The sequence below is a fragment of the Pelophylax lessonae genome, assembly GCF_965119305.1.
Source record: "Pelophylax lessonae genome assembly, chromosome: 2".
Classification (NCBI taxonomy): Eukaryota; Metazoa; Chordata; class Amphibia; order Anura; family Ranidae; genus Pelophylax; species Pelophylax lessonae.
The window spans coordinates 165,401,532-165,426,423 of record NC_138769.1 but is presented as its reverse complement, the minus strand read 5'-3'; the positions used below and the strand labels follow the sequence as shown (position 1 = coordinate 165,426,423).

Here is a 24,892-nt window from a genome sequence, read left to right as displayed (position 1 = left end):
ACCATCAAAAGATGACATTGCTCTCATAGCTGACCCCATATTAGTACAAAGCCATTACTCGCTAGCCATCATCAACAGGCAGATATATCAGAGGCTGAGGCTATTGAGATTTGTCTGTGGAGACATCTGTTGACCACATCCCCATTTGCTGTTACACATGTTGTTTCACCAAGGACTTCTCTACTTTTTTGATACTACCTGCTTGCTATACTAAAGCCTGTATACTGTAAAACTCTATCTAGGAAACACAACAGTCCCCTCAAGTGACAGAACTGCAGTTATGCATGTTGTTCTATCTGACACATCCGCTCTACTTTTTTATATATAATTGCTTCACAAGGCATACTGTAATTTAAATTTTTTTAAAACAACCTGTCCTTTTCAAACTGCAGCACTGTCATTTTCTATGAAATTCAATGAAATATGGCAACTTGGTGGCGTTCTGTATACCATTGGAGTACAGAATGCTTGCAAAAAAATTGATTTTTGTAAAATCTTACCGTAAAATCCTTTTCTCTTAAGCTCATTGACAGACGCAGTCCTCTTGATTAATATCAAATTGGGTTATACTGCCCTCTACAGGAGTAGGACACTAGGCAGAAGGAAAACGTTCTGGCCACACCTTAGGGGCAGTCCCAGAGGGTATATCCTCTCTCTCTCTGCTACAGGATGTTAGTTATGTCACAAAGCAGTGTCAGAGAATTTAACCCAACCCAACTCAAAAGTAGAGGGGCGGGTACTGCGTCTGTCAATGAGCTTAAGAGAAAAGGATTTTACGGTAAGATTTTACAAAAATCCATTTTTCTCTGTCGCTCATTGACAGACGCAGTCCTCTTGATTAATATTAAATTGGGACGTCCCAAAGCAGTGCCACAAATGAGGGGTGGGATAACAGAAATCAAAATCCAATCTAGAAGGCCCAACCGGTGCCAACTAGAAGTTTTAAAGGCTCATCAGACAAGAGGATGAGACTCAACTGAAAGCCCAACAGAAAAAAACCCTCGAGGTAGACCAACGGTCTCCTCAAATTGCGGCCTGCAAAACCTTGCGGCCAAAAGAGGCATCCGCCAATGCCAACGCATCAACTTTATAAAATTTTGTAAAGGTATGAACCGACGACCAGGTAGCCGCCTTGCAAACCTGGACCACTGACGCCTGATGGCGGAAGGCCCAGGAAGCACTAAGCGCCCGAGTGGAGTGCGCCTTAACAGGGAATGGAGGATTCCGACCCTTAATAGAATAAGCCTGTACCACCGTCTGTCTGATCCATCTGGAGATAGTCGCGGCAGATGCAGGCAACCCCTTTTTGGGGCCATCCGTGATCACAAAAAGTGAATCCGTTTTACGAAACGAGTCCGTAGTTTTCAAGTATACCCTGATTGCCCGAACCACATCCAAGGAATGTAACGCAAACTACCGAGGATGACTGGGCTTAGGACACAAGGAAGGTAGCACAATATCTTCATTCAGATGAAACTCTGAAACCACCTTAGGAAGGAAGGATGGATTCGGACGAAGAACCACCTTATCCCTATGAACCACCAGATATGGGGAACGACAGGATAATGCGGCCAGTTCTGACACCCTGCGTGCAGAAGTAATGGCCACCAAGAAGGCCACCTTCTGGGATAACGTAAGCAAGGGAATCTCCCTGATATTTTTAAAGGGAGGTTTCTGAAGAACCGACAACACCAAATTAAGATCCCAGGGCGGTAAGGGCGCGCGCACTGGCGGAGCCAAGTGCCGCACCCCCTGGATGAAATTCCGCACCTAGGAATGTGTAGCCAAAGGTTTCTGAAAGAGAATTGCTAACGCTGAAACCTGACCCTTGACAAAAAAAAAACTAACATCCTGTAGCAGAGAGAGAGAGAGGATATACCCTCTGGGACTGCCCCTAAGGTGTGGCCAGAACGTTTTCCTTCTGCCTAGTGTCCTACTCCTGTAGAGGGCAGTATAACCCAATTTGATATTAATCAAGAGGACTGCGTCTGTCAATGAGCGACAGAGAAATTGGATTTTTGACTTACAGTAAAAACCATTTCTCATTGACAGACACAGCTCCTGATATTCATAACCATTGGGTTATACTGCCCCCCACAGGAGTAGGACACTAGGCAGAAAATAAATCTGGCTACACCCATGGGCACTCACTTTCTCTGCTATAGCCACTCCGTTTTGTTACAAGCAGTGTTAGGAGAATTATAACTCCACAGAGGGGTGGGTGCTGTGTCCGTCAATGAACATCAGAGAAATGGATTTTTACGGTAAGTCAAAAATCCCATTTTCTCTTTTGTTCACTGACGGACACAGCTCCTGATCTTTATAACTATTGGGACGTCCCAAAGCAGAGTCAAACATGAGGGGTGGGAACAGCAAAAAAATTCCCAAGGCTAAACATTAGCCAACCAGGCAACAGGAACTCAACCAAACAACTGGAGCTCACCTGAAAAAAACAAACAACACACCCTCAAAGAGGATCAGGTCCTCTTAAACAGCAGCCTGCAAAACCTTGCGGTCAAAAGAAGCATCTGTAGATGCCAACACATCTACTTTATAAAACTTTGCAAAAGTGTGCACTGACGACCAGGTGGCCGCCTTGCAAACCTGGGTCAGTGACGCCTGATGATTGAAAGCCCAGGAGACACCAAGTGCCCTAGAAGAGTGCGCCTTGACAGGGAAAGGAGGAACCTGACCCCTGATAGAATAGGCCTGAACCACCGTCTGTCTGATCATCTGGACGCAGAGGAAGCAGACAACCCGTGAGAACGAGAGTGACTTTCTGTACACCCTAATTGCCCGGACCACATCCAAGGCATGCAAGGCAATTTCCTTAGGATGTTTAGGCCTGGGACACAGGGAAGGCAACACAATGCCTTCATTCAAATGAAAATCAGAGACAACCTTTCGAAGGAACGGCGCACAGGAGCGAAGAACCACCTTATTTCTGTGAATCACCAGGTAAGGTGAACCGCACGATAACGCCGCCAGTTCCGACACTCTGCTCGCAGAAGTGATAGCCACTAAAAAGGCCACCTTCTGGGACAGCGTAAGTAGGGGAATCTCACAAATATTTTCAAAGGGAGGCTTCTGTAGAGCTAAAAGCACCAAATTAAGATCCCAAGGTGGCAACGAAGCCAGCACTGGAAGAACCAAATGTCAGACACCCTGAAGAAAGCTACGCACCAGGGGGTGTGGGGCCAAAGGTCGGTGGAAGAAGACCGCCAATGCCGACACCTGGCCCTTAATGGTAGTCCAGGCCAGTTTCTGTTCAACCCCCTGTTAAAGGAAGTTCAAGATCCGAGCCACCAAGAAGAAGCGAGGAAGAACCCCAAGGGACTCGCACTACGCAATGTACGCAAAATAGTAGATCTTCCTAGAGGTATATTTCCTAGCTTTCAACAGTGCAGGCATCACCGACTCGGATAAACCTGGCGTTCAACAGCAAAGCGGTCAGAGCCAGCCACTGTAAAGCATGATGGAAGATCGGTCCTTGGGACAGCAGATCCCCCCCTGAGAGGAAGCTGCCAAGGAACGTATGCAACCAGCCGCATCAGATCGGCAAGCCCAGCGAGGCCAGTCTGGAGCCACTAAGATGACCGGAATCCCTTCTGCCTCGATCCTGTAGAAGCCCGGGCAGAAGCTTGAGAGGAGGGAAGGCGTAAATCAGATGATACCGATCCCGCGGGGCCACCAGCGTGTCTGTGGCATCCACCAGAGGATCCCTTGACCAAGCCGCAAACCTCTGCACTTTTCTGTTGAGCCGAGATGCCAACAGATCACAAAAATTCTGTGACAATTAATGGCTAAATACCTTTTTGACTCTGGTCGAGGAGGACCTCAAAAAAGTAAATTGGAGCTCTTTACCCTCGGACAACCTCTCTCCTGACGAAAGGAGGGCACTTCAAGAGCTTAAACAGGCCAATGTAGTGGTAATTAAGAAAAGTGACAAAGGAGGGAACGTTGTGCTCATGTTGGAAAGAGGATATGAGAAGGAGGCAATTAGACTTTTGTCTGATGCCCAAACCTATAAAAAAACTTAATGATAATCCATTTCCCAATCTGGTGCTTAGGGTAAATGAAAAACTGGCCTTTGCATGTGAGGCGGCCTGATCACCAGAAAGGAAGAAAGGTTTCTAAAGGTGAATGAGTACAATGTTCCAACCTTCTACATAATACCCAAAATTCACAAAGACCTAAAAAATCCCCCGGGGAGGCCCATAGTCTAGGTGGTGGGTGGGCCTCTTGAAAAACTAGGCCAGTATCTTGACTCCTTTATAAAATAATTAGTGGTGTCCCTGCCCTCCTATGTGAAAGACAAAGGAGACGTACTAAATAAGATCAATGGGCTAAAATTCACAGGGGAGGTCTTCCTAGTGGGTATTAACGTGGAGTCTTTATATACGTCAATACCCAATGAATGGGGTATTTTAGCGGTTTATCACTTTCTTGAAAAGAAATTTCCACAGTATGGGCCACAAAATGAATTCCTTCTAGAGATCCTAGATCTTTCCCTCAATAATACTTTTTTCCAATTCTTGAGACAATACTACCAGCAGATTAGAGGCACCGCCATGGGCGCCCCATGGGCTCCCTCCTACGCCTGTCTCCATCTGGGCCTCTGGGAGGAGGAGACGGTGTATGCTTCCTCCATGTACCAGCCATATGCCTTGACATGGCTGAGGTACATCGATGACATACTCTTGGTCTGGAGTGGCACCAGGGCTAAGCTTGAGAAATGTATGGGAGAATTAAATCTTAATAGTAGGAATATCCATCTTACATTTTTTGTGGACCTGTCGCAAATCTCTTTCCTGGATCTAACAATCCGGTTAGAGGATGGCAGGCTTTCAACTTCGACCTATAGGAAAAGTACGGCGGCTAATACCCTTCTTAGGGCAGATAGCCATCACCCTGAACCCCTCAAAAAAAGTATCCCAGTGGGACAGTTCATCAGGATAAAGAGGAACTGTTCCCACTATGGTGATTACCTTAAAGAAGCCAAAAAACTGTACCAACAGTTTAGGGAACGGTGTTATTCACACCGTACGTTAGGAAAAGGGAAACGAAAGGCAGGACAAAAAACTAGAGGTGAACTTCTGGCCACAAAAATCAGTACTGGAGAGAAGGCCATGACTTCTCCGAGATTGATAACAAAATATGGAAAATCATACAAGCAGAGGAAGGGGGAAGGGTAAAAAGAAAAACACACCGCTCCAAGGCAATCCGCAAAGCAATGATCCCAGAAAGGCTGTGATAATCCTGTAGCTGGGCCCGTGGCCCGGAAAGTTCAATAATAAGAAAGGAGATGCGGCAATTCCAGTAGCAGGAAAACGTTGTGTTTATTGAAAAATAAAAGATCCAACACTAGACTTGCAGGACAACACACCGATCAGCAGATGCATTTCACACAATAGTGCTTAATCAGCAATGATTAAGCACTATTGTGTGAAACGCGTCTGCTAATCGGTGTGTTGTCCTGCAAGTCTAGTGTCGGATCTTTTATTTTTCAATAAACACAATGCTTTCCTGCTACTGGAAGTGCCGCATCTCCTTTCTTATTATTGAACAAAATATGGAAGTCAGTGGCATGAGGTATGAAAGGTATTGGAATGCCACTGGCATATCTTATCAAACCCTTAATGGTAGCGAAAAGGGCAACCAATCTGGGTGACCATCTTGTGCATTGAGAATTTGAGAAAAAAGCCAATAGAAATTGGTTAACGGATCTTCCGGTGTTAAAAGGTATGTTTCCATGTGGCCACTGCGGCATCTGTGAATTTGTAGACAAAACAAATGTGTTTACGAATTCCAGTAAATCTACAGTTTATGGGATACACCAATTTATAATCTGTGGAACCACTCACCTTCTCTATGCGATTGAGTGCCCCTGCCAGAAGCTGTATATCGGCAAGACCAAGAGACCGCTTCGGGTTAGGGTCGGGGAACATCTAAAGAGTATACGTCTTAGGGAAGAGACCCCGATAGGGCTGCATTTCGTGGACAAACATGGTGGCAGCCCCAAAGGACTGAAAGTTAAAGTGTTCTGGGCATTAAACCTCTCCCCTAGATGCTGATAAAATACTCCTTAGGAAAAAGAAGGCTTGGATTTTTAGGTTCAATACTTTGGTGCCGGCGGGACTAAATTCAGAAATGAGTCTTAAAGTCTTCCTTGAACTTTGATAACATTAATAAGTAGTACTACAACACACTGGCTGAGTGATAATCCTCAATCTTTCCTCCCCAAAAAACTGTGTGGCCCTTCCAAATTAAGAATGACCTTTTCTGTTACCTGAACTCTTGAAAAGTATGTGTGTGTGGGAGGGTCAATAAGGTATTAAGAGTTCTCCCCCTAAGTTACCCTGTATATTTACTGGAAATCATGACACTTACCTGAATTCCTGAGAGTCCTGTCCCCTAAATTAAATTAAATGTCCTATACATGAATCCCCTGACTTCTGGGCTTGATTTCTCTATTCTGTCCATGATAATCTGGAATTGCTTTTTGTTATTGATAGTCATTTAATTGCACATCTATAAGCCTGTATAACTAAGGGGGGATTCTGTTAGTATTGACTGTAGTTGAGTGAATATTAATATCATTAATATTCCCAATAATCCTGCGTATCTGGTTACTTATTCTCTTTTTGTTCATCTATGTGGCATCGACCGAGTGGCTGGGGCCATTGCTTGTCCAGATGTGTAATCTTCGAGGTAATGTTTATAGAGTGACTTTTTCTCCCCCTATTTTTCACTGATTTTAGAATAATATGTGCCTGCACTACCCATGAGTAACCACAAGATGGCTCTATGATGATGTCCGCAATTGATGTAATCTGACCGAGGTGTGGCAAATGATTAAGCCCATGGGTATAAAGATGGAGTATTGCGGGCGTTGTGACGTCCTGCCGAAGCGTGCGTTATGCACGCTAAACACGTTGACGTCACACGCTGGGTCCCTTCCATCCACCAAGCCACGTCTGAGCTGACCATCTCTGCGGACATCGGCATTTCATCACGGGGTATGCTTCCGGGTCGCGAGCAGGAAGTGATGCGGCACTGAGGGACGGCATCCCTCAGTACGGTCTCTCAGTGCAAGAGGCGGCAGTATAGGGCAGGATACCACAGCTGCATTACCGGAACGGCAGTGACAGAGGCATGGGACTGTGCGGTAGAAGCATCGGCAGAAGCATCCGCTGTAAACCGAGGGGTTGGTAAGAGAGACTTAAGCCTGGTGAGGGCTCTGCATTTGTGGTAATTGACTGTGTTGTCACCCAAGCCATTGCCCACTATACCGCCCCTTCTCTCTCTCTCTTCCCTTTAAATCTCAGCTGTTCCATCCTCTGCCACATTGTCCACACCTACCAGAGCCACTCCATCAGCTGTCTGCTGACCCAGCCATTTGTTATCATCATACCCCTAGTCTTACCCGCCTATGTTATAAGGACTCCTTCTACATCTTCAAGAGGACATTCACGGGTCTGTGATATAGTAAACTAGGGATATTTATGAGCACATTTCCTTTGCATTAATGTCAAAGGTTTTGCATTAATGTCAATGAGCCCTTAGTTATTGGGTGAAATACCCTATCACGTGCATCATTGCAGTTCTCAAACCAACTCTGTCATATGGACTTTCCTTTGTTCATACAGGAGGGACAGGGCGTATTTCATTATTGTGCTTGATGTTTAAATGGCTGATTTATATAACATTTATGCTTCCTCCATGCTGCCCTATATGTCCTAATTTTATGAAGACACTGTCCTTTATCCGTATCAAATTGAGATCTCAGCTATTGGCATAGACTGCACCTAGAGTCCATCTTTGGGAAGCTGTACTACACCGCATGTCATTAGGACAAGCTTCTGCAATTTAAGGGATTTGGTGCGAGTGGTGTTAAGTGGATGGATGGGGCCCTCTGACGTATGTGTATGTGTGTGAGCGTGTGTGTATTTTGCTGCAACAGCAGGTTGCCAGGTCTACATCATCTGCTACATTTTAGCATGTTTTTTCTATTGTCTTTTATTGTACTACCAATAAAGTTTTCTTGCAGTTGTATACCAGAGTTGAGCCTTCATTTTGCAACCAGTTCTGAGGTGATTGTCTATAATCAATAATTTTTCTTTTTGATGTGCATTTGTCTTCAGGTTGCGGAGGCTCCCCGGTCCTAGGTGGCCGTTTGGTACGTACTAATTTTGGAAGACATATCCAGTTTCAAAATCTGGGGGATCAGTATCCCTGAACCCTTTTATTCCCATTTTTTCAACATTAACATATGGTCCCCAGAGGACTTTCTTGTGGCTTGATAGATGTAATTTACTTAAACAAAATGTTCAGCCTTACCTATAAGAATACCAAACTCCTTCGTTATGATATTCCAATTAGACAACACCCACTTTGTTTGGGCCAACAATTGACCCAGACTAAAACATATGGTTTTACAGCACCTCAAGACCAAAGAGGGTCTTATCCCTAACAGACATTAAGCTGTACTATGTATACCACCCAAGCAAAATCATAGACTGGTGTAGACACCAACACATTAAACTGTGGGAGACATTGAGTAATCTTTTATAACAGCACCTCTAGTTGCACTACCATCATGCAATACCCTTACTGCAATACCATGCCACTACGGTGAGACCTCAAATCTCCTCCTACTCTGATGGCCATCTGAATTGTAGCCAAATCTTTTTCCAACGATCATCGATGGACACGATGGACACAGCACTCCACAAATCATAACTAGTGGGTTATTTTGCCTCCTCCAGGAGTAGGACTAGGCAACAAAAAACACCTGGCTATGCCCATGGGCCATTCTCAGCTGGACATAACCCCACTCTCTGCCCTAGGTAATCAGTTTTGTAGCAAGCAGTAATAGAAGTATCAGAACTCCATAAAGGGGTGGGTGCTGTGTTCGTCGATTAACTCAGATAAATGGATTTTATGGCAAGTACAAAAAACTGAATTTTTTGTAAGAACTTACCGTAAAATCCTTTTCTCTTAAGTTCATCGACAGACACAGCTCTTCATCTTCTTGACCATAGGGTTATACTGCCCACCTACAGGAGTAGAACACTAGGCAGAGAAAAAGTTTGAACACGCCTATGGGGCTGTCCCTGCAGGCACAACCCCACAAACTCTGCTATCAGCAATCAGTTTAGTTTCTCTATCGTTCATTGACAGATGCAGCTTCATCTCTTCAGAGACCATTGGGATGTCCCAAAGCAGTAAATTCATGAGGGGTGGGAAGACGATGCAAAGAAGCCATATTTTCCCAAAGGCTAAACTTAGCCAACCAGGTAACATAGAGCTCAACCAGGAACAAATGGAGCTCACCTTGAAAAAAAATTCACACTCAAAGAGAAACAAAAAAGATTCTCTTCACCTGGCGGACAATCTGGAGCCGGTGTTTCGGCAGCTGGTCGCCAAGTGTCAGGTGTGGAGGACGCTCCCCCTGACGCCCGTAGGACGTATTAATTTATTGAAAATGACCTTTCTCCCCAAGTTCCTGTACGTTTTTAGAAACACCCCCGTGCCCATACCAGCGTCTTTTTTTCGCTGCCTGGATAGTGTTCTCTCTTCCTTCGTTTGGGCGGGGTCAGTTCCGCGTATATCTCAGCGGAAATTGCAGCTGCCCCTGTCTTCGGGGGGACTGGCCCTACCGTGCTTTCAGAAGTACTACTGGGCTGCGGTGCTGGTCTCTGTGCGCTGGTGGTTTGCTCAGTCTAGGTCCAATCCGGCGGTCAATCTTGAGGCGGCGATTTTGGGCTCCTATGCGGCGTTGACTAACCTGGTATACAGGGGGGCGGGGGCTGCCCCTCAGGTGACACTTCCTATGCGGACGGTCGTGCGGGTGTGGGAGCAGATGCTGGGGGCTACGGGTGAGGCTGGCACGATCTCGCCCTATACTCCTCTGTGGGGTAATCCCAGGCTACCTCATTTTCGCTCCATTCCCGATCCGGCCGTGTGGGCGCAATATGGGGTGACTATGCTACAACACATAATGCCCTCGGGTTCTCTGCTGACCTTCCAGGCCCTGAAGGATAAATTTAATCTCCCGTCACGTATGTTGTTTCGGTTTCTACAGCTTAGACATGCTGCACAGGCTCAGTTTCCGACGTCTCCTACACTTGCTCCCCACGTGGTAGAGAGGTTTCTGACCACGCGTAATGCCGATAAACTACTGTCCTCTATTTATCTTAGACTTACGTGTGGTCAACTGGCACATGACCCCCATCTGCTCCGGCAGTGGCGGCAGGATATCCCTGGGCTGCAGGAGGACGATTGGGATCAATGTATTCCCCATTATATACCCACGGTAATCTCGGCCAGAGATAGGTTTATTCAACTGAAGTTTTTGCATAGGGCATACTACACCCCGCAACGTTTGGCTAGGATATACAGCACCCACTCTGACTTGTGCACTAAATGTCAGCAGGCGGTAGGCACCTTCTTCCATGTTACATGGGAATGCCAGCTCCTTCAGGATTATTGGAGGGGCGTCGCCCGGGGGAGCTCAGTGCGGTGCTGCAGCTGCCGGTGCCCTTGGATCCTAGGGTCCTCCTTCTGGGGATGGTGGAGCTGGTGACGCAGGCGAAATATTCTAAACTTCTATTGTTTTTCCTCTGTTTTTAATGCCCGGAAGGCATTGCTGCAAAAATGGCGGGGTGCTGACCCCCCCACGGTTGCACAATGGAGGGCGTTGGTGGATGCGGCTCTGCCCCTTTACAAGTTGACCTATATGGGGCGTCAGAGCCCTCAAAAATTTGGAAAGATATGGGATGTTTGGATTGCTGCTAGACCCCTGCAGATCTAACCAAATTATGTTGATCGTTGTTCCCGAGGGCCCTGGTGGTGAGGTTGCTGTTGTGTGGCTGCGGGTCGTGGGGTGCTGTGGGGGCGTTATTGTCTCTCGGCTCCCCCGTGGCTCGGCTTCCTGGAGCTCCCCCCCAACACCTCCCCCTCCCGGGGGACCTGGGGTATAGGGGGGCTGTGGATTAATGGGGCCCTGTAGCTACTACTGTATCTCTGGATGAAGGCTATTATCTTTGTTTGCTTTATTATCATACCTGTCATTGATGTGCATATGCTCTCTTTGGATATTACTTGTTTTTTTCTTGCTTTTACTTCTTATGTATCCATACCTTGTTGGCACTGTTAATTTATTGTTTGTTTTATATCAATAAAACGTTTCTGTTAAAAAAAAAAAAAGATTTTTTTCAAACAACAGCCTTCAAAACCTTGCGGCCAAAGGAAGCATCCGAAGATGCTAACACATCAACTTTGTAGAATTTTGTGAACGTATGCACAGACGACCAAGTTGCCACCTTGAAAACTTGCAGCATGGACACCTGATGGCGAAAAGCCCAATAGGCAGTCAGCACCCTAGTAGAATGCGCCTTCACAGGGTAAGGAGGAACCTGACTCTTCAGTGAATAAGCCTGAACAACCGTCTGCCTGATTCCTCTTGATATGGTCGCAGCAGACGCAGCCAATCCTTTTCGAGGTCCTTCGATAGTGACAAAGAGAGAGTCCGATTTTCTGAAAGATTCAGTAGCCGCCAGGTATACGCTAATGGCCCGAACCACATCCAAAGAATGCAAGACAATTTCCTTGGGATGCTTGGGCTTAGGACAGAGTAAAGGCAACACAATGTCTTCATTCAAATGGAAATCAGAAACCACCTTAGGAAGAAACGACTGATTAGGTCAAAGTAACACTTTATCTCTGTGTAACACCAGATAAGGTGAGCGGCATGACCACGCCAATTCAGATACTTTGCGAGCAGAAGAGATAGCTACCAAGAAGGCAACCTTCCGAGACAACGAAAGCAAAGAGATCTCCCGAATGTTCTCAAAAGGAGGCTTTTGAAGAACAAACAACACCAAATTGAGATCCCGCGGCGGTATCGCGGACCGTCTTGGAGGCGCCATATGGCCCACTCCCTGTATGAAGGTAAGAGTCAAGGCATGTGTAGCTAACGGGCGTTGGAAAAATATAGCCAAAGCCGACACTTGGCTTTTGATAGTGTCCATAGCCAACTACTGTTCAATCCCTTTCTGCAGGAAGGCCAAACCTTATCGATCAAAAAAACAAGTGAGGGCGCACCTTCAGCGGTTCGCACCATAAAATGTATGATTTCTACGTACGATGATAGATCTTCCTGGAAGTCGACTTCCTAGCCTTCAAAAGCATAGAAATCACAGAGTCAGAAAGACCTCTATCTCTCAACACCTTGCTTTCAACAGCCATGCGGTCAATGCCAGCGACTGTAAAGCAGGATGGAAGATCGGCTCTTGAGACAGCAGATCTTCCCTGAGAGGAAGTCTTCAAGGAGCATCGGCGACCAACCTTACCAGATCTGCGTACCAAGACCAGCGAGGTCAGTCTGGAGCGACCAGAATGACCAGAATACCTTCCACCTCTATCCTGCACGCGCTCGCTGGCCGGACTAAGGGGGGGGGGACCCTAAGGATCTAGGTTATCCAGTTTGTCGCCCAGTCCAGCATTTGATTGTAGCTCTCACAGGAACAAAATAATAAAAAGAGGAAAAAATTCCATGTAAAAAGAAAAAATTGCCAGGACCAGAGATCCCAGCAAAAAACTAGGTCCTTACTCCTGACTAGGCCGAAAAAAACTGGATATATATATAGCCGGAAGTGAGAGTATATTCCCAGGGACCGCCCCATAGGCATGTTCAAGCCTTTTCTCTGCCTAGTTTCCTACTCCTGTAGGGGGCAGTATAACCCTATGATCAAGCAGATGAAGAGCGGTGTCTGTCAATGAACGAAAGAGAAAATCCCATTTTCTCTTTCGTTCATCGACGGACACAACGCTCCATAAATCATAACTAGTGGGACGTCCAAAAGCATTGGCAAAAAGAAAATGAGGGGTGGGGAAAATAACCCAGGGCTAAATATAAGAGCACTTAACCAGGACACAGGAGCCTTAACCGGGTCATAGGAGCCCCGTCTAAAAAAAAAACACCCCAAGAGGGAATAGCCCCTCTTAAAAAGCAGCCTGCAAAACTTTGCGGCCAAAAGAAGCTTTTACAGATGCCAAAGTATCTACCTTATAGAATTTCAAGAAGGTATGCACGGACGACCAAGTGGCCGTCTTGCAAATTTGCAATATTGAAGCCTGATGACAGAAGGCCCAAGAAGCACTCAGCGCCTGAGTAGAATGTGCCATGACAGAGAAAGGTGGAACCTGACATCAGTGGTGTATTTAGGTTTTGTGCTGCCCTAGGCCTAAATAAACTTGTGCACCCCCTAATTTAAATATGACCCACCCCTTCTTGTAAAGGACACACCCCTTCCTGTTTCTGACCCGTTCTGTCATCTGTAAACCACAGACCACAACCACAGTGTATCAGTGCCCATCAGCATAGCCTCATCAGTTCCCATAAGTTCAGCCTCATCAGTGCAGCCTTATCAGTGCCGCCTCATTACTGCCCATCAGTACAGCCCCATCAGTGGCCACCAGTGCAGCCTATCAGTGCCCATTAGAGCAGCCTAAGAAATTTGGACTTGTGTTTGCTGCCACTGATTGTAATCATAAGATTTTTTCACTTATTTTTATAATGACTAGGAAGTCCAGAATCATTATACAAATAAGTGAAATAATCAGTGGTAGCAAACACAAGTCCAAATATTTTATAAGATAGGAGTAATCTTACTAACCCAGTGACATGTTGCAATAGCACATATGAGGTGAGCAGGACCAAAATATTATTGCCATCATATACAATTTAAAGTCTTAATTGTATATGATGAAGTTCAATATGCTCGCTCAAGGACAAGGATGTTTAAATAAATTCAATTATATTATGGACATGATGCCTGCCATACCTGGGGGCGGAGGAGGGTAGGTGGAGCATTAGGCAGCAGTGCCACACTTGTTAGCATTGGGGACCATCGGGCCAGTTGTATTAAGTGTGGTTGGCGGCCTGCGGTCTGACCGAATGTCCTCTCCGGCCAGTATTATCATACCGGCAGGTAGCAGTGTGACTGCTTTATGGGGATGCCAGACTTCTTTACCTCCTGGACACTGCCCTCCGGCCCTATTCGCCCCATAAGTCTGGTACCATACTAAAAGTGTAGCCCAAGTCGGCAGGGACCCTTTTCGTGCGGTAGAAGGGAGGAGGCTGTTTTTTTTTGTGTGCGCGGTGTGCAGCTGTTTTGCTGCCCCCCTGCAAAGTGCCGCCCTAGGCCTGGGCCTTGCTGGCCTAGGCCAAGATACAGCACTGCCTGACATTTAATAGAATAAGCCTGAATCACTGTCTGATCAATCTGGAGATGGTATCCGAAGAAGCGGCAAGCTCTTTTCTTGGTCCATCCATAACCACAAAAAGCGAGTCTGACCTCCGAAAAGACTCAGTAGCTGCAAGATACACTTGAATCGCACGAACCACATCCAAGATATGCAAAGCGTATTCCTTGGGATGAGCCTGCTTAGGACACAAGGAAGGCAACACATTGACCTCATTCAAATGGAAGTCAGAAACTACTTTGGGCAGGAATGATGGACAGGGACGAAGAACAGCTTTATCCCTATGGACCACTAAATAGGGACTGCGACAGGATAATGCCGCCAATTCTGATACCCTGCGGGGCTGAGGTGATAGCCACCAAGAATGACACCTTCTGGGATAACGTAGGCAAGGGAATCTCCTGAATATTCTTAAATGGAGGTTTCTGGAGAACCGAAAGCAATAAATTTAAATCTCATTGCGGCAAAAGAGACCGTACAGGTGGGGCCACATGTCGAATCCTCTAAATGAAGGTATGAACTAAAGGGTGCGTGGCTAGGGGTCACTAAAAGAAGATTGGCAAAGCAGACACCTGGCCCTTGATGGTACTTAAGGCCAACTTCTCATCAACACCATATTGAAGAAAGGATACAATCCAAGCCATAGAGGATGAGCGCCAATCGACTCACACCAAGAAATGTACGCTTTCCACGTACAATGGTATATCTTGCTGGAAGACTACTTCCTCGCCTTCACCATAGTAGAGAACACTGATCCAGACAGACCTCTATCCCTCAATACCTAGCTTTCAATAGCCAAGCCATTAAAACCAGCGACTAAAGCAGGATGGTAGATCAGCCCTTGGGACAACTTTTCTTTTCTGAAAGGAAGCCCCCCAAGGAACGTTTACAGGCACCAGGATGACTGGAAGATCCTCACTCTTGATTCCTCGCAGGAACTGCGGAAGAAGCCTTAGCCTGAGGATGATACTGGCCTTTCCGTGGCCCTTGGACGCCTGCGGTGTCTGTCAGAGGACATGAACTTCGGTACCCTGTGGAGCCAAACCTGAAGGTGGATACCACCAGACTCAGAACCTGTGTGCAAAATGGGAGAGAGAACTATCTGTGTGAGAGCAGCCGGTGAATAATGGCCTGTGGTCCCTGAGGTTTGTGCAGAGGAAGAACCACCCTGGTCAGAAATAAAATCAGACCTAGGTAAATCAATTCCCTGGACAGGGATAGGGGGGACCTTAGGTAGTTCAGACATCACCTAAACCTTTGCAGGAATTAAATCTGCACAAGGAGACTCGGGACCTAAAATAGCTTAAAAGGACAAGCTTTTTTCCCCCTTTTAGGGTACCCCCAAAAGTGTTGCGGATTTCCTTGACACTCACTAAAGAAGTCCACAGGGCCGGAAACCAGGGAAGATGTCCCCCTACCCCAACAGGGTTCATACACATTTTCACCAATAAAATTCCATGACTTTTCCATGACTTCACGTAAATATTCATGACCTAATGTTTCATGAAATGTCTATGTATACATGTTAAATAAGAAGAAAATCTATGTCACACCCACCATATTTTTACTAATATAAATGACAAGCTTTGTAGTGTACAGTGGAATATGAAATATTTATTTAAATAACGCTTGCACAGTAACAACGTTTCATAGCATAAACCCTGAGAACCGCTTAGAAATGGATTAACGTAATGCACAGGAGATATAACAATCAAGGTGAAGCAACTAAAAAAAAAATGTCCAGCAACACTGTTCTGAACTTAAAGTGCCATAAATTGACCCGATAACAGTCTTAAACAAGTTAACTTAAACATTGCCAAAAAACAATCAACACCATTTCTGAAAGCTTCTCATCAATCTGTTCTACAATTTTCAGCAGAGAATCTTTCTTTTCTTTTGCAGTACGGCGGAAACTGTTGGATTTGCTGATAAAGATCAGATTGCCTGAAGATTCAGCCTTTTCAGCATATTCATCTGCTGATTTCTCGAGAGCACAAATGTCCGCCTCCATCCTAGCCCTCTTTTTTTTCAAATCTTCCAGCTCATCTGTGAAATCCTTCCTCTTTAAGTCAACAGCTTGTTTTTCTTTCTTTCTCTTTTCTTCATCCAGGTACCCATGGTACTGCTGCCTGGCTCCTGCAGCTGAAAGTGATTTCTACCTTGGTTATGCCCCCTACAGATCTGACATGGTCAACAATCTCTCTGAGTCTCTGAGCCACCAGAGATCTTTCCCTCTGAATCTCAACTATTAATTCTTTGTTGATTGAAAAACCTCTTTCGACGCTTGCCTGACCATGTGATAACACAAGAAGAAGCTTCACCACATTCCACACTCTGGAAAGTGATGGTTTTGTTCCCATTGTCTCATACAGCAGGGTGTCCACTCGAGCAGTTTTGGGGTCAAATTCCCTGAACTTTACCTGAAGAGCAGTCAAATCACAAAACTCTCTAAACTCCCTAAGGATATTGTCGCACACTGCCTCATTTACATGTTTAGCCTCAACAAGTATGTGCAACATCCTTCTCATTTGAGTTACGCAGAGTTCCTTACTATTTCCAGCCATGCGTCCCGGGTCAAGGCTCTGCATGCTTCTCACTAACATGTGATGCACTGGAGCCTTTTTCAGCAACTTGTCAAGGAGTGTGATCAAAAATTTCTTGCAGTCCATCTTAATCTCTAGGTTTTGCCTGAAAATTTTTTGGAAGACTTGAGTTGGGTCAGGGTGGTTTCTGCTGCAAACCCAATGTCAATCTTTGAACTGTCCTTGTGCAGACTGCTGTCTTGATAAGGGACATGGAGGAGCCTTAGAGTGGATGTGGCCTCTTCCAGATGCTTTTCCTTTAGAAATCGTCCCACGATGCCTATGAAAAAGTAAAATTAAGTGTTTTTTGCTAATTTACAAGCCAAATTGTAATGCACTGCAGTGTATATCATTATATTAATAAACATTATTAGCAAAAACAATTTATGTTTATCCTTACCTTTAATCAGTTTGTACATATCACCGGAGAGAAACGGCAGCATTGGGTGGTCAGACTGATACATGGTGAGGAATGGGTCGACTTCTCTTGCAATGCTGTTGAATATTCCCACTTTCACTGGGAAGAGAGGATCAGCACAGCTCATCTTCACCTCTTCAAATGACTTTATTTTTGGATTGGGTATTTTCCCTCTCTCTACCATCTCAATGTATTGTTTGACGTGTGGCCAGAGTTGCAATCCTCTTTCTAAAACATTGACATTCTCAATCCACCGGTGCTTACAAAATTTAAGCATGGGAGTTTTACAACCGGTTGCTGTCATAAAATCCTTGTGACGTGCAGGGCAATCATGGAACAGCCAATACAAGCTAGAGAGTCCGTGTTCAACTTCCCATCCGGTGGCTTTACATCCATCTCTGAATGCGTTGTGCAGTATGTGCAACGAACCAATGTTAATTAGGGACTTTCCCGCATCTTCCTGCACTTGCTTCTGGAGTATTTTGAATACTTTCCAGTTGACGTGCGGTCCGTCCATTGAGATCTGGACAAGATTCTTGATTACGATCTCTGAGAGCAAGTTATTCATTTTTTCAGCAATGTCTTGAGCTGATGAATGGCCCATGAACTCTGAGCCGATGTATTTCGTTTTCACCTCGGACCTGTTCCACAGCCTGACATGCATGTCTAACTGTTTAGACTGTAAATAGTGATTGAGACTTTCTTCAAAGAGCATAACATAGACGCTTTGCTTTGATACATCTGTCAAAGTCAGTTGCTTAAAAAAAGGAGCCAGTCCAAAAGTGCATAAATATGATGTCAGCTGATCACGTGATGTAAGCAGCAGCTGGCAATCAGCTGTCAGCGTGAGGAGAAAGAAAAGCCGATTGCCGGCTGCTGTCAAAGGGAGATCGGTCCTGAAGAGGAAGAGCAACTGTGCCCACCAGCACTACCTACCAGTGCAGTTCAGTGCCACCTACCAGTGCCCACCAGTTCCATCTACCAGTGCAGGTCAGTGCCACCACCTAACAGTGCCACCTATCAATGCCAAATCATCAGTGCTGCCTATCAGTGTCACCTGCCAGTGCCTATCATTAACCATCAGTGCCACCTATCAGTTCCCATCAGTGCCACATATTAGTGCCCATCAGTGCCACCTATTAGTGAACCTATTAGTGCTCGTCAGTGTCCATCAATGCCACCCATCAGTGCCACCTATCAGTGCCGCTTTATCAGTGACCATCAGTGTCCATCGGTGCAGCCTATCAGTGCCTAGCAAGGCCCATCAGTGCTGCCTCATTAGCACACATCAATGAAGGAGAAAAATTACCTGTTTGCAAAATTTTATAACAAACTATAAAAACTTTTTTTTTTTTTACATTTTTGGTCGTTATTTTGTTTGTTCAGCAAAAAATAAAACCCCCCAATAGTGATTAAATACCACCAAAAGAAAGCTCTATTTGTTTAAAAAAAATGCTAAAAATTTAATTTGGGTACAGTGTTGCATAACTGCGCAATTGTCATTCAAAGTGCGACAGCGCTGAAAGCGGAGAATTGGCCTGGGCAGGAAGGGGGTTTAAGTGCCCAGTAGGCAAGTGGTTAATCCACAGCACGCGCCTAATTACCACTGCTGAAACAGGAAGTTTGGACAGCTGTATCCAAAGCTGCATCAAAAATAAACTGCAGCCCATGGAACAACTGGTCCGCTAAATCAACATAAGCAGCGGGACCTGCTCACCCCCCGGGGCCTGGCGCAAAAGCTTAGCCCATTCAGTTAGCGTCTGAGACACCAGGGCTGAGGCAAAGACTGACCGTAATGCTGAACCAGCCATAATAAACATGCTGCGTGCCACAGACTCCGCTTGTCAGCCAGGTCCCTAAAAGACGATGATTCCTCTACTGGGATCATCTAGACAGGATAAAACTGATTACCTAGAGCAGAGAGGGGGGGTTAAATACCAGCTGAGGACGGCTCATGGGCGTAGCCAGGTGTTTTTTTGTTCTGCCTAGTCCTACTCCTGGAGGAGGCAATATAACCCACTAGTTATGATTTATGGAGCACTGTGTCCATCGATGAACGAAAGAGAAAAACACATTCCTGGACCTTCCCCGATGTTGCCCATACTAGGAAACATTGCTTTTCCATCAGATACACAAGACCCTTTTTTTTTTTTTTACAGAATTACGAGAGGTGGGTAAGTACAGAACCTTTCATTTCATCCAAACCATTTGTGGATCACTTCAGATTTCACCAACTACCTCAAACTTTCTTCTTTGGGAACTTGGAAGATATAGGCAGCTATTATATTTTCTCTCCTCCAGCTTCTAAGTTTGAATGTCCCCTGACCCCTTTTGAACAAGGTGCACCAAATCTAGCCCAGTCAGATACACTTTATTAGTTACTTATAAAATTTTCAACAGACCTTATTACAGCTTCCTCCTTTCTAGAATGGTGGAAAAGTGACCCTGACCCAGCCTTTACCCAACAGATAAATTGCAGAATCTATCCGTATTCACTACATCCTCTATCAGTAACAAATACCAAGAATGCAGCTATAAGATTTTAACTCCCTAGAACTGGACATCAGGAGTACACCACCTTCTCTTTCCAACACCCCTACCTATTGCTGGACATGCAGGAATCTTATTGGGGACCTCTATTACAATTTTTGATCTTGCCCAAAACTCAACCATTTCTGGAACCAAGCCACACGATTATTTGAAAATTTACAGACCATTCATGCCAAAATCTCTTGGATTTGGCCAGCTCACCAGAATACACATCCACTCAGAAGCTACAAACGCTCAGTCTTGATCCACTTGGTGGATGCAGCCCACGCATGAATTTCAGCCCTCTGGAAACAACCCATTTTGCCCACAGTAAAGCACTGGTTCGACAGAATAAACAATATGCTCATAGTATACCCAACCCAACTTTCCCACCCCAGGACTGGTCTGCAAGGGAATGGTGGAGCATATGTGATTTCCACCACACCTGCCCATGTCCTAGTTTGTTATACCCCAATAATAATTTTAACCTAACCCAGTAAGCTGATCCTGGGACAAGCCACCCCCTTCCATTACCCTCACCCTTCCCTTATGTAGACTATAAAACTTACCACAGCATTACTGATTCCATTATACAAATCTTGAAATTTATTTTTTGCCATTGTTTCATATATGCACGGTTGTCATAACTGTGGCTAAGTTATCTTACACAAGTCAGAATACATATGTTTACAATTGGACTACTTTGTTCCTACTGTAACCCTACTGGTGACATAAAAAAAAATTAAATTCTAAAAATAAAAATCTTTTTTAAAGGGGAGTTTTTTTTTCTCTACACTTTAGTTTCGCAACAGTGTCACTTTAATGTATTAATAGGCAATCGTGCATTTAAGTTCACCTACCTTCATAAAAGCCATCATCATCCATGTCACCATAGATGTATATGTATTCACCAGCTGTAAGAGGCAGCTCTGCTTCAGGATTTTCATTGGGCCCATCAAATGGATTATAGCTTAGAAAAAAAAAAAATATATATATATAAACTTACTAACACTAACGTCAAGATAACAATATGCTATAATGGTCAACGGACAAGCTGCAATATCATGGTGCAAACTACAAATATAACTGTTGTAGGTGAAAATTATGCTCAAGTTTGTTAAGTCCTCACTTGGGCACAGAGACGGGGGGTGCATTCAAATAGATGAAAGGACCCAGCAGAGTGTTGTTAAACACATCCTTTATTATGACAGATATTACTTAAATATACTCACCTGTATCGTGCAAGAAAGACTTGTAACTTGGCAGTGGGACGGGCTTCAGGTTCTGGATTTATTGACACGTTATCTGGTTCCAGCTCCTCCATTTCACTGGCGGTGTCCACCTGGCAAAATAGGTATTAACATTCTGGAATCACTAGCTTGGCACTACAATGTTCTGAACTCCCAACTGTGTACAGTTCGAAAAAATCATTATAAAAGTTCCATGCACACTAGCTTAAAAAAAAAAAAAAAAGCTCCTAGCAGCAGCTTTTCAGCAGTTTTTGTCTGTTTCTAGAAGCAAATATTGTAAGCCTGTGTGTGCTTGCACACTGTTTTAGTCTAGAAGTGTTTTTGAAGCTACAGCTTCTAGCAGCAGAGAAAAAAAATGGATTTTTGTAAAATCTTACCGTAAAATCCTTTTCTCTTAAGCTCATTGACAGACGTAGTCCTCGTTGATTCAACACACTCGGGTTATGCTGCCCTCTACAGGAGTAGGACTAGACAGGAAAGAAAAAGTTCTGGCCACACCCTAGGGGCAGTCCCAGAGGGTATATCCTCTCACTTCCTGCTCTAGCAAATCAGTTATGTCACAAAGCAGTGTTTAGAGAATTTAACCCAACCCAACTCAAAAACAGAGGGGCGGGTACTACGTCTGTCAATGAGCTTAAGAGAAAAGGATTTTACGGTAAGATTTTACAAAAATCCATTTTTCTCTGTCGCTCATTGACAGACGTAGTCCTCGTTGATTCAACACACTCGGGACGTCCCAAAGCAGTACCACAAATGAGGGGTGGGAAAATGGAAAACAAATTCATCCAGAAGGCCCAACCGGTGCCAACTAGAAGTTTCCAATGCTCATCAATTAAAGATGAGATTCAACAGAAAATTCCAACAGAAAACAACCCTCGAGGTAGACCACCGGTCTCCTCAAATTGCGGCCTGCAAACCTTGCGGCCAAATGAGGCATCCACCGATGCCATCACCTAAATCTTATAAAATTTTGTAAAGGTATGTACTGACGACCAGGTGGCCGCCTTACATACCTGGACCACTGATGCCTGATGGCGGAAAGCCCAGGAGTACTGAGCGCTCGAGTGAAGTGCGCCCTAACAGGGAACGGAGGATTCCGACCCTTACTAGAATAAGCCTGTACCACCGTCTGTCTAATCCATTTGGAGATAGTCGCGGCAGATGCAGGCAACCCCTTTCTGGGGCCATCCGTGATCACAAAAAGTTAATCCGTCTTACGGAATGATTCCGTAGCCTTCAGGTATACCCTGATTGCCCGAACCACATCAAGGGAATGCAACGCATGTTCCTAATGATGATTGGGCTGAGGACACAAGGAAGGTAGTACAATATCTTCATACAGATGAAGCCTGAAACCACCTTTGGAAGAAAGGATGGCTTAGGATGAAGAACTACCTTATCCCTCTGAATCACTAAATATGGGGACTGGTCTGACAATGCAGCCAGTTCTGACACCCTGCGTGCAGAAGTAATAGCCACCAAGAAGGCCACCTTCTGGAATAAAGTAAACAAGGGAATCTCCCTGATGCTTTCAAAAGGAGGTTTCTTCAGAACCGACAACCAAATTAAAATCCCAGGGCGATAAGGGCGCGCGGACTGGTGGAGCCAGGTGCCGCACCCCCTGGATGAAATTCCGCACCAAGGACTTAATAGCCAAAGGCTTCTGAAAGAAGATTGCTAATGCTGAAACCTGACCCTTGATGGTGCTCAAGGCTAGTTTCTGCTCAACCCCCTTTCGCAGAAAGGCCAATATTCGGGTCACCGAATAGGTACGTGGAGGAATTTCTAAAGATTCGCACCACGCGATATACGTCTTCCATGTGCGATAATAGACCTTGCTGGAAGTCGCTTTCCCTGCTTTAATTAGCGTAGGAATAACTGAAGCTGACAACCCCCTGTCCTTCAATACCTGGGTCTCAATGGCCAGGCCATTAAACCCAGCGATTGTAAAGCACAATGGAAGATCGGTCCTTGAGACCGCAGACACTCCCTGAGAAGAAGTTCCCAAGGAACGTTCGCGACTAGCATGTCCAAGTCGGCCGGACCGGCTTGACGAGACTAGCCTAGAATTTCCAGGACAACTGGAGTTCCCTCCATCTCCATCCTGCGGAGAAATCTCAGCAGCAATCTGAGATGAGGGAATCCCTTTAATAGCTGACACTGCCTTTACAGGCCGTTCAGCGCGTCTGCTGCGTCCACTGGAGCATCGTGGGCGCGCGTTACCAATCTCCGCGCCTTCGGGATGCTGTGAAGAAGGCACAGATGGTGAAATCCTTGGCGAATGACTTACGTCATCACCCTGATATTGCCTGACTGGATCCGAACCAGGCTGCCCTAGAGCTATCTGGCCCTGGCAATCCGACAAAGTCTGATCGTTCTCTGTTCCCACACATTCTTTAGACACCTGATTCCAATCACGAGTGGTGATTTCTCCTGGTTAAACATTAGAGACCGAAGTCACCCGGCTAGAGGCTCCTTGGTCTGTCCGTTCAACCGGATCCGATTCTTGTGGGGAACTGATGCTAATCTTTGGAAAAGGTAAAGAAAATGATCTGTTCAGGGAACGGTAACTACCGCTCCCTGTAGTACTTACGCTGACCCAGCATTTTAACCACAGCACACGTCTGAGGATTACCGCTGACATAGATGCATGCCCTAATAGGGGGACAACCTGTAGTCCCTATATAATCTGTTCCATCAAAACAGATGTTGCCTGGGGGATACCTTTCCCCTTCAGGTCCTGGCGTACCAATCTCGCCCATTCCGTAAATGTCTGAGAACTAGATCAAATGACAATAACTGGTCTAAAGGCTGATCCTATCAGGGAAAGATAGTGCGGGACTCCGCTTCTACCTTCCGATCCACCGAATTCTTAAAGGACGAAGCGTCCTCCACTGAAAAAAAACGTGGCTTTATTCAGTCTGGAAATAGGTGGATCCACCACTGGTGATACCGTCCATTTCTTAATGAGGGATTCCTCAAACGGATAGCGTCTAGTAATGCGCTTGGAACTAGTAAAGGTACGCTTAGAATGATCCCATACCTCTTTAATCTTTTTACCCAAACACTTGGGTAAAGAAAAAACCTTCACCGTCCTGTTGGGTCTGCTAGTACCAAAGGGAAATTCCTTTTTATTTGCCTCTGCTGGAAAAACCTCAAGTCTTAAGGTTTCCCGAACCGCACAACTAGTGCGTTCACCAATGCTTCTTCCTGATTTATGGCGGAAGCATGAACGTTCTCCTCACTGTCTGAGGGAACTTTACCTGAGACAACAGTCCCTGCAGAGGGACCTGCAGCTGCAATAACCATCCCAGCATCTGAATCTGAAGTCTCAGACGATATAGGGGTAGGCGGGGGTCGCTTTCTTGACCCCCGTTCCTGACAGGCCGTCTCCACCCGAGCCACCAAAGACTTCAAAACTGCTGTGAATGCATCCATACACCCCGAGGGAAACCGGTGGGGGTACCTGTGTGGCAGGGTCCATGATAATTCCAGATACTGCCCGGAAAAATCAATTTGCCAAAAATAAATAAAACTTTTTTTTTTTTTTCAGACCCCCAGCGCCACAAAGCCCCTCAGTGTTGCCTGCTTAGGTGCCCCTATAGAGCGAGAGAGAGAGATAGACCCCAAAGCTCACCACTTACTGCTCAGAGTTTCAAAATGCAACTTGTTTCAGCATTGTCTAGAACAGACAGGAAGTCTTTTGGCTGGCTTCCCGGGAAGAAAGGAGGCGGCTCCGCCCCTCTGCACGCCTTCCGGCGCCTCCCCTAGCTCCACGAGATGTTTGAGTCACCTCAAACATGGCCGCCCCCATGCTGGGGAACATACTACTCACCATACCG

General features: G+C 45.5%; 1 protein-coding gene across 6 annotated transcripts in view; it reads right to left on the bottom strand.

Moving 5' to 3' along the window:
- The window catches only part of TSPOAP1 (TSPO associated protein 1), a 432,345-nt gene that overhangs the window by 95,940 nt on the left and 311,513 nt on the right, over positions 1–24,892 (bottom strand). For all 6 annotated transcript variants that reach the window (XM_082245070.1, XM_082245072.1, XM_082245071.1 and 3 more), the window contains 2 exons: positions 21,033–21,142; positions 20,661–20,770 (listed from right to left, as the gene is read on the bottom strand). In XM_082245070.1, the coding sequence (XP_082101196.1) occupies positions 20,661–20,770; positions 21,033–21,142 (220 nt within the window). The remainder of the gene's footprint in view (positions 1–20,660; positions 20,771–21,032; positions 21,143–24,892) is intronic.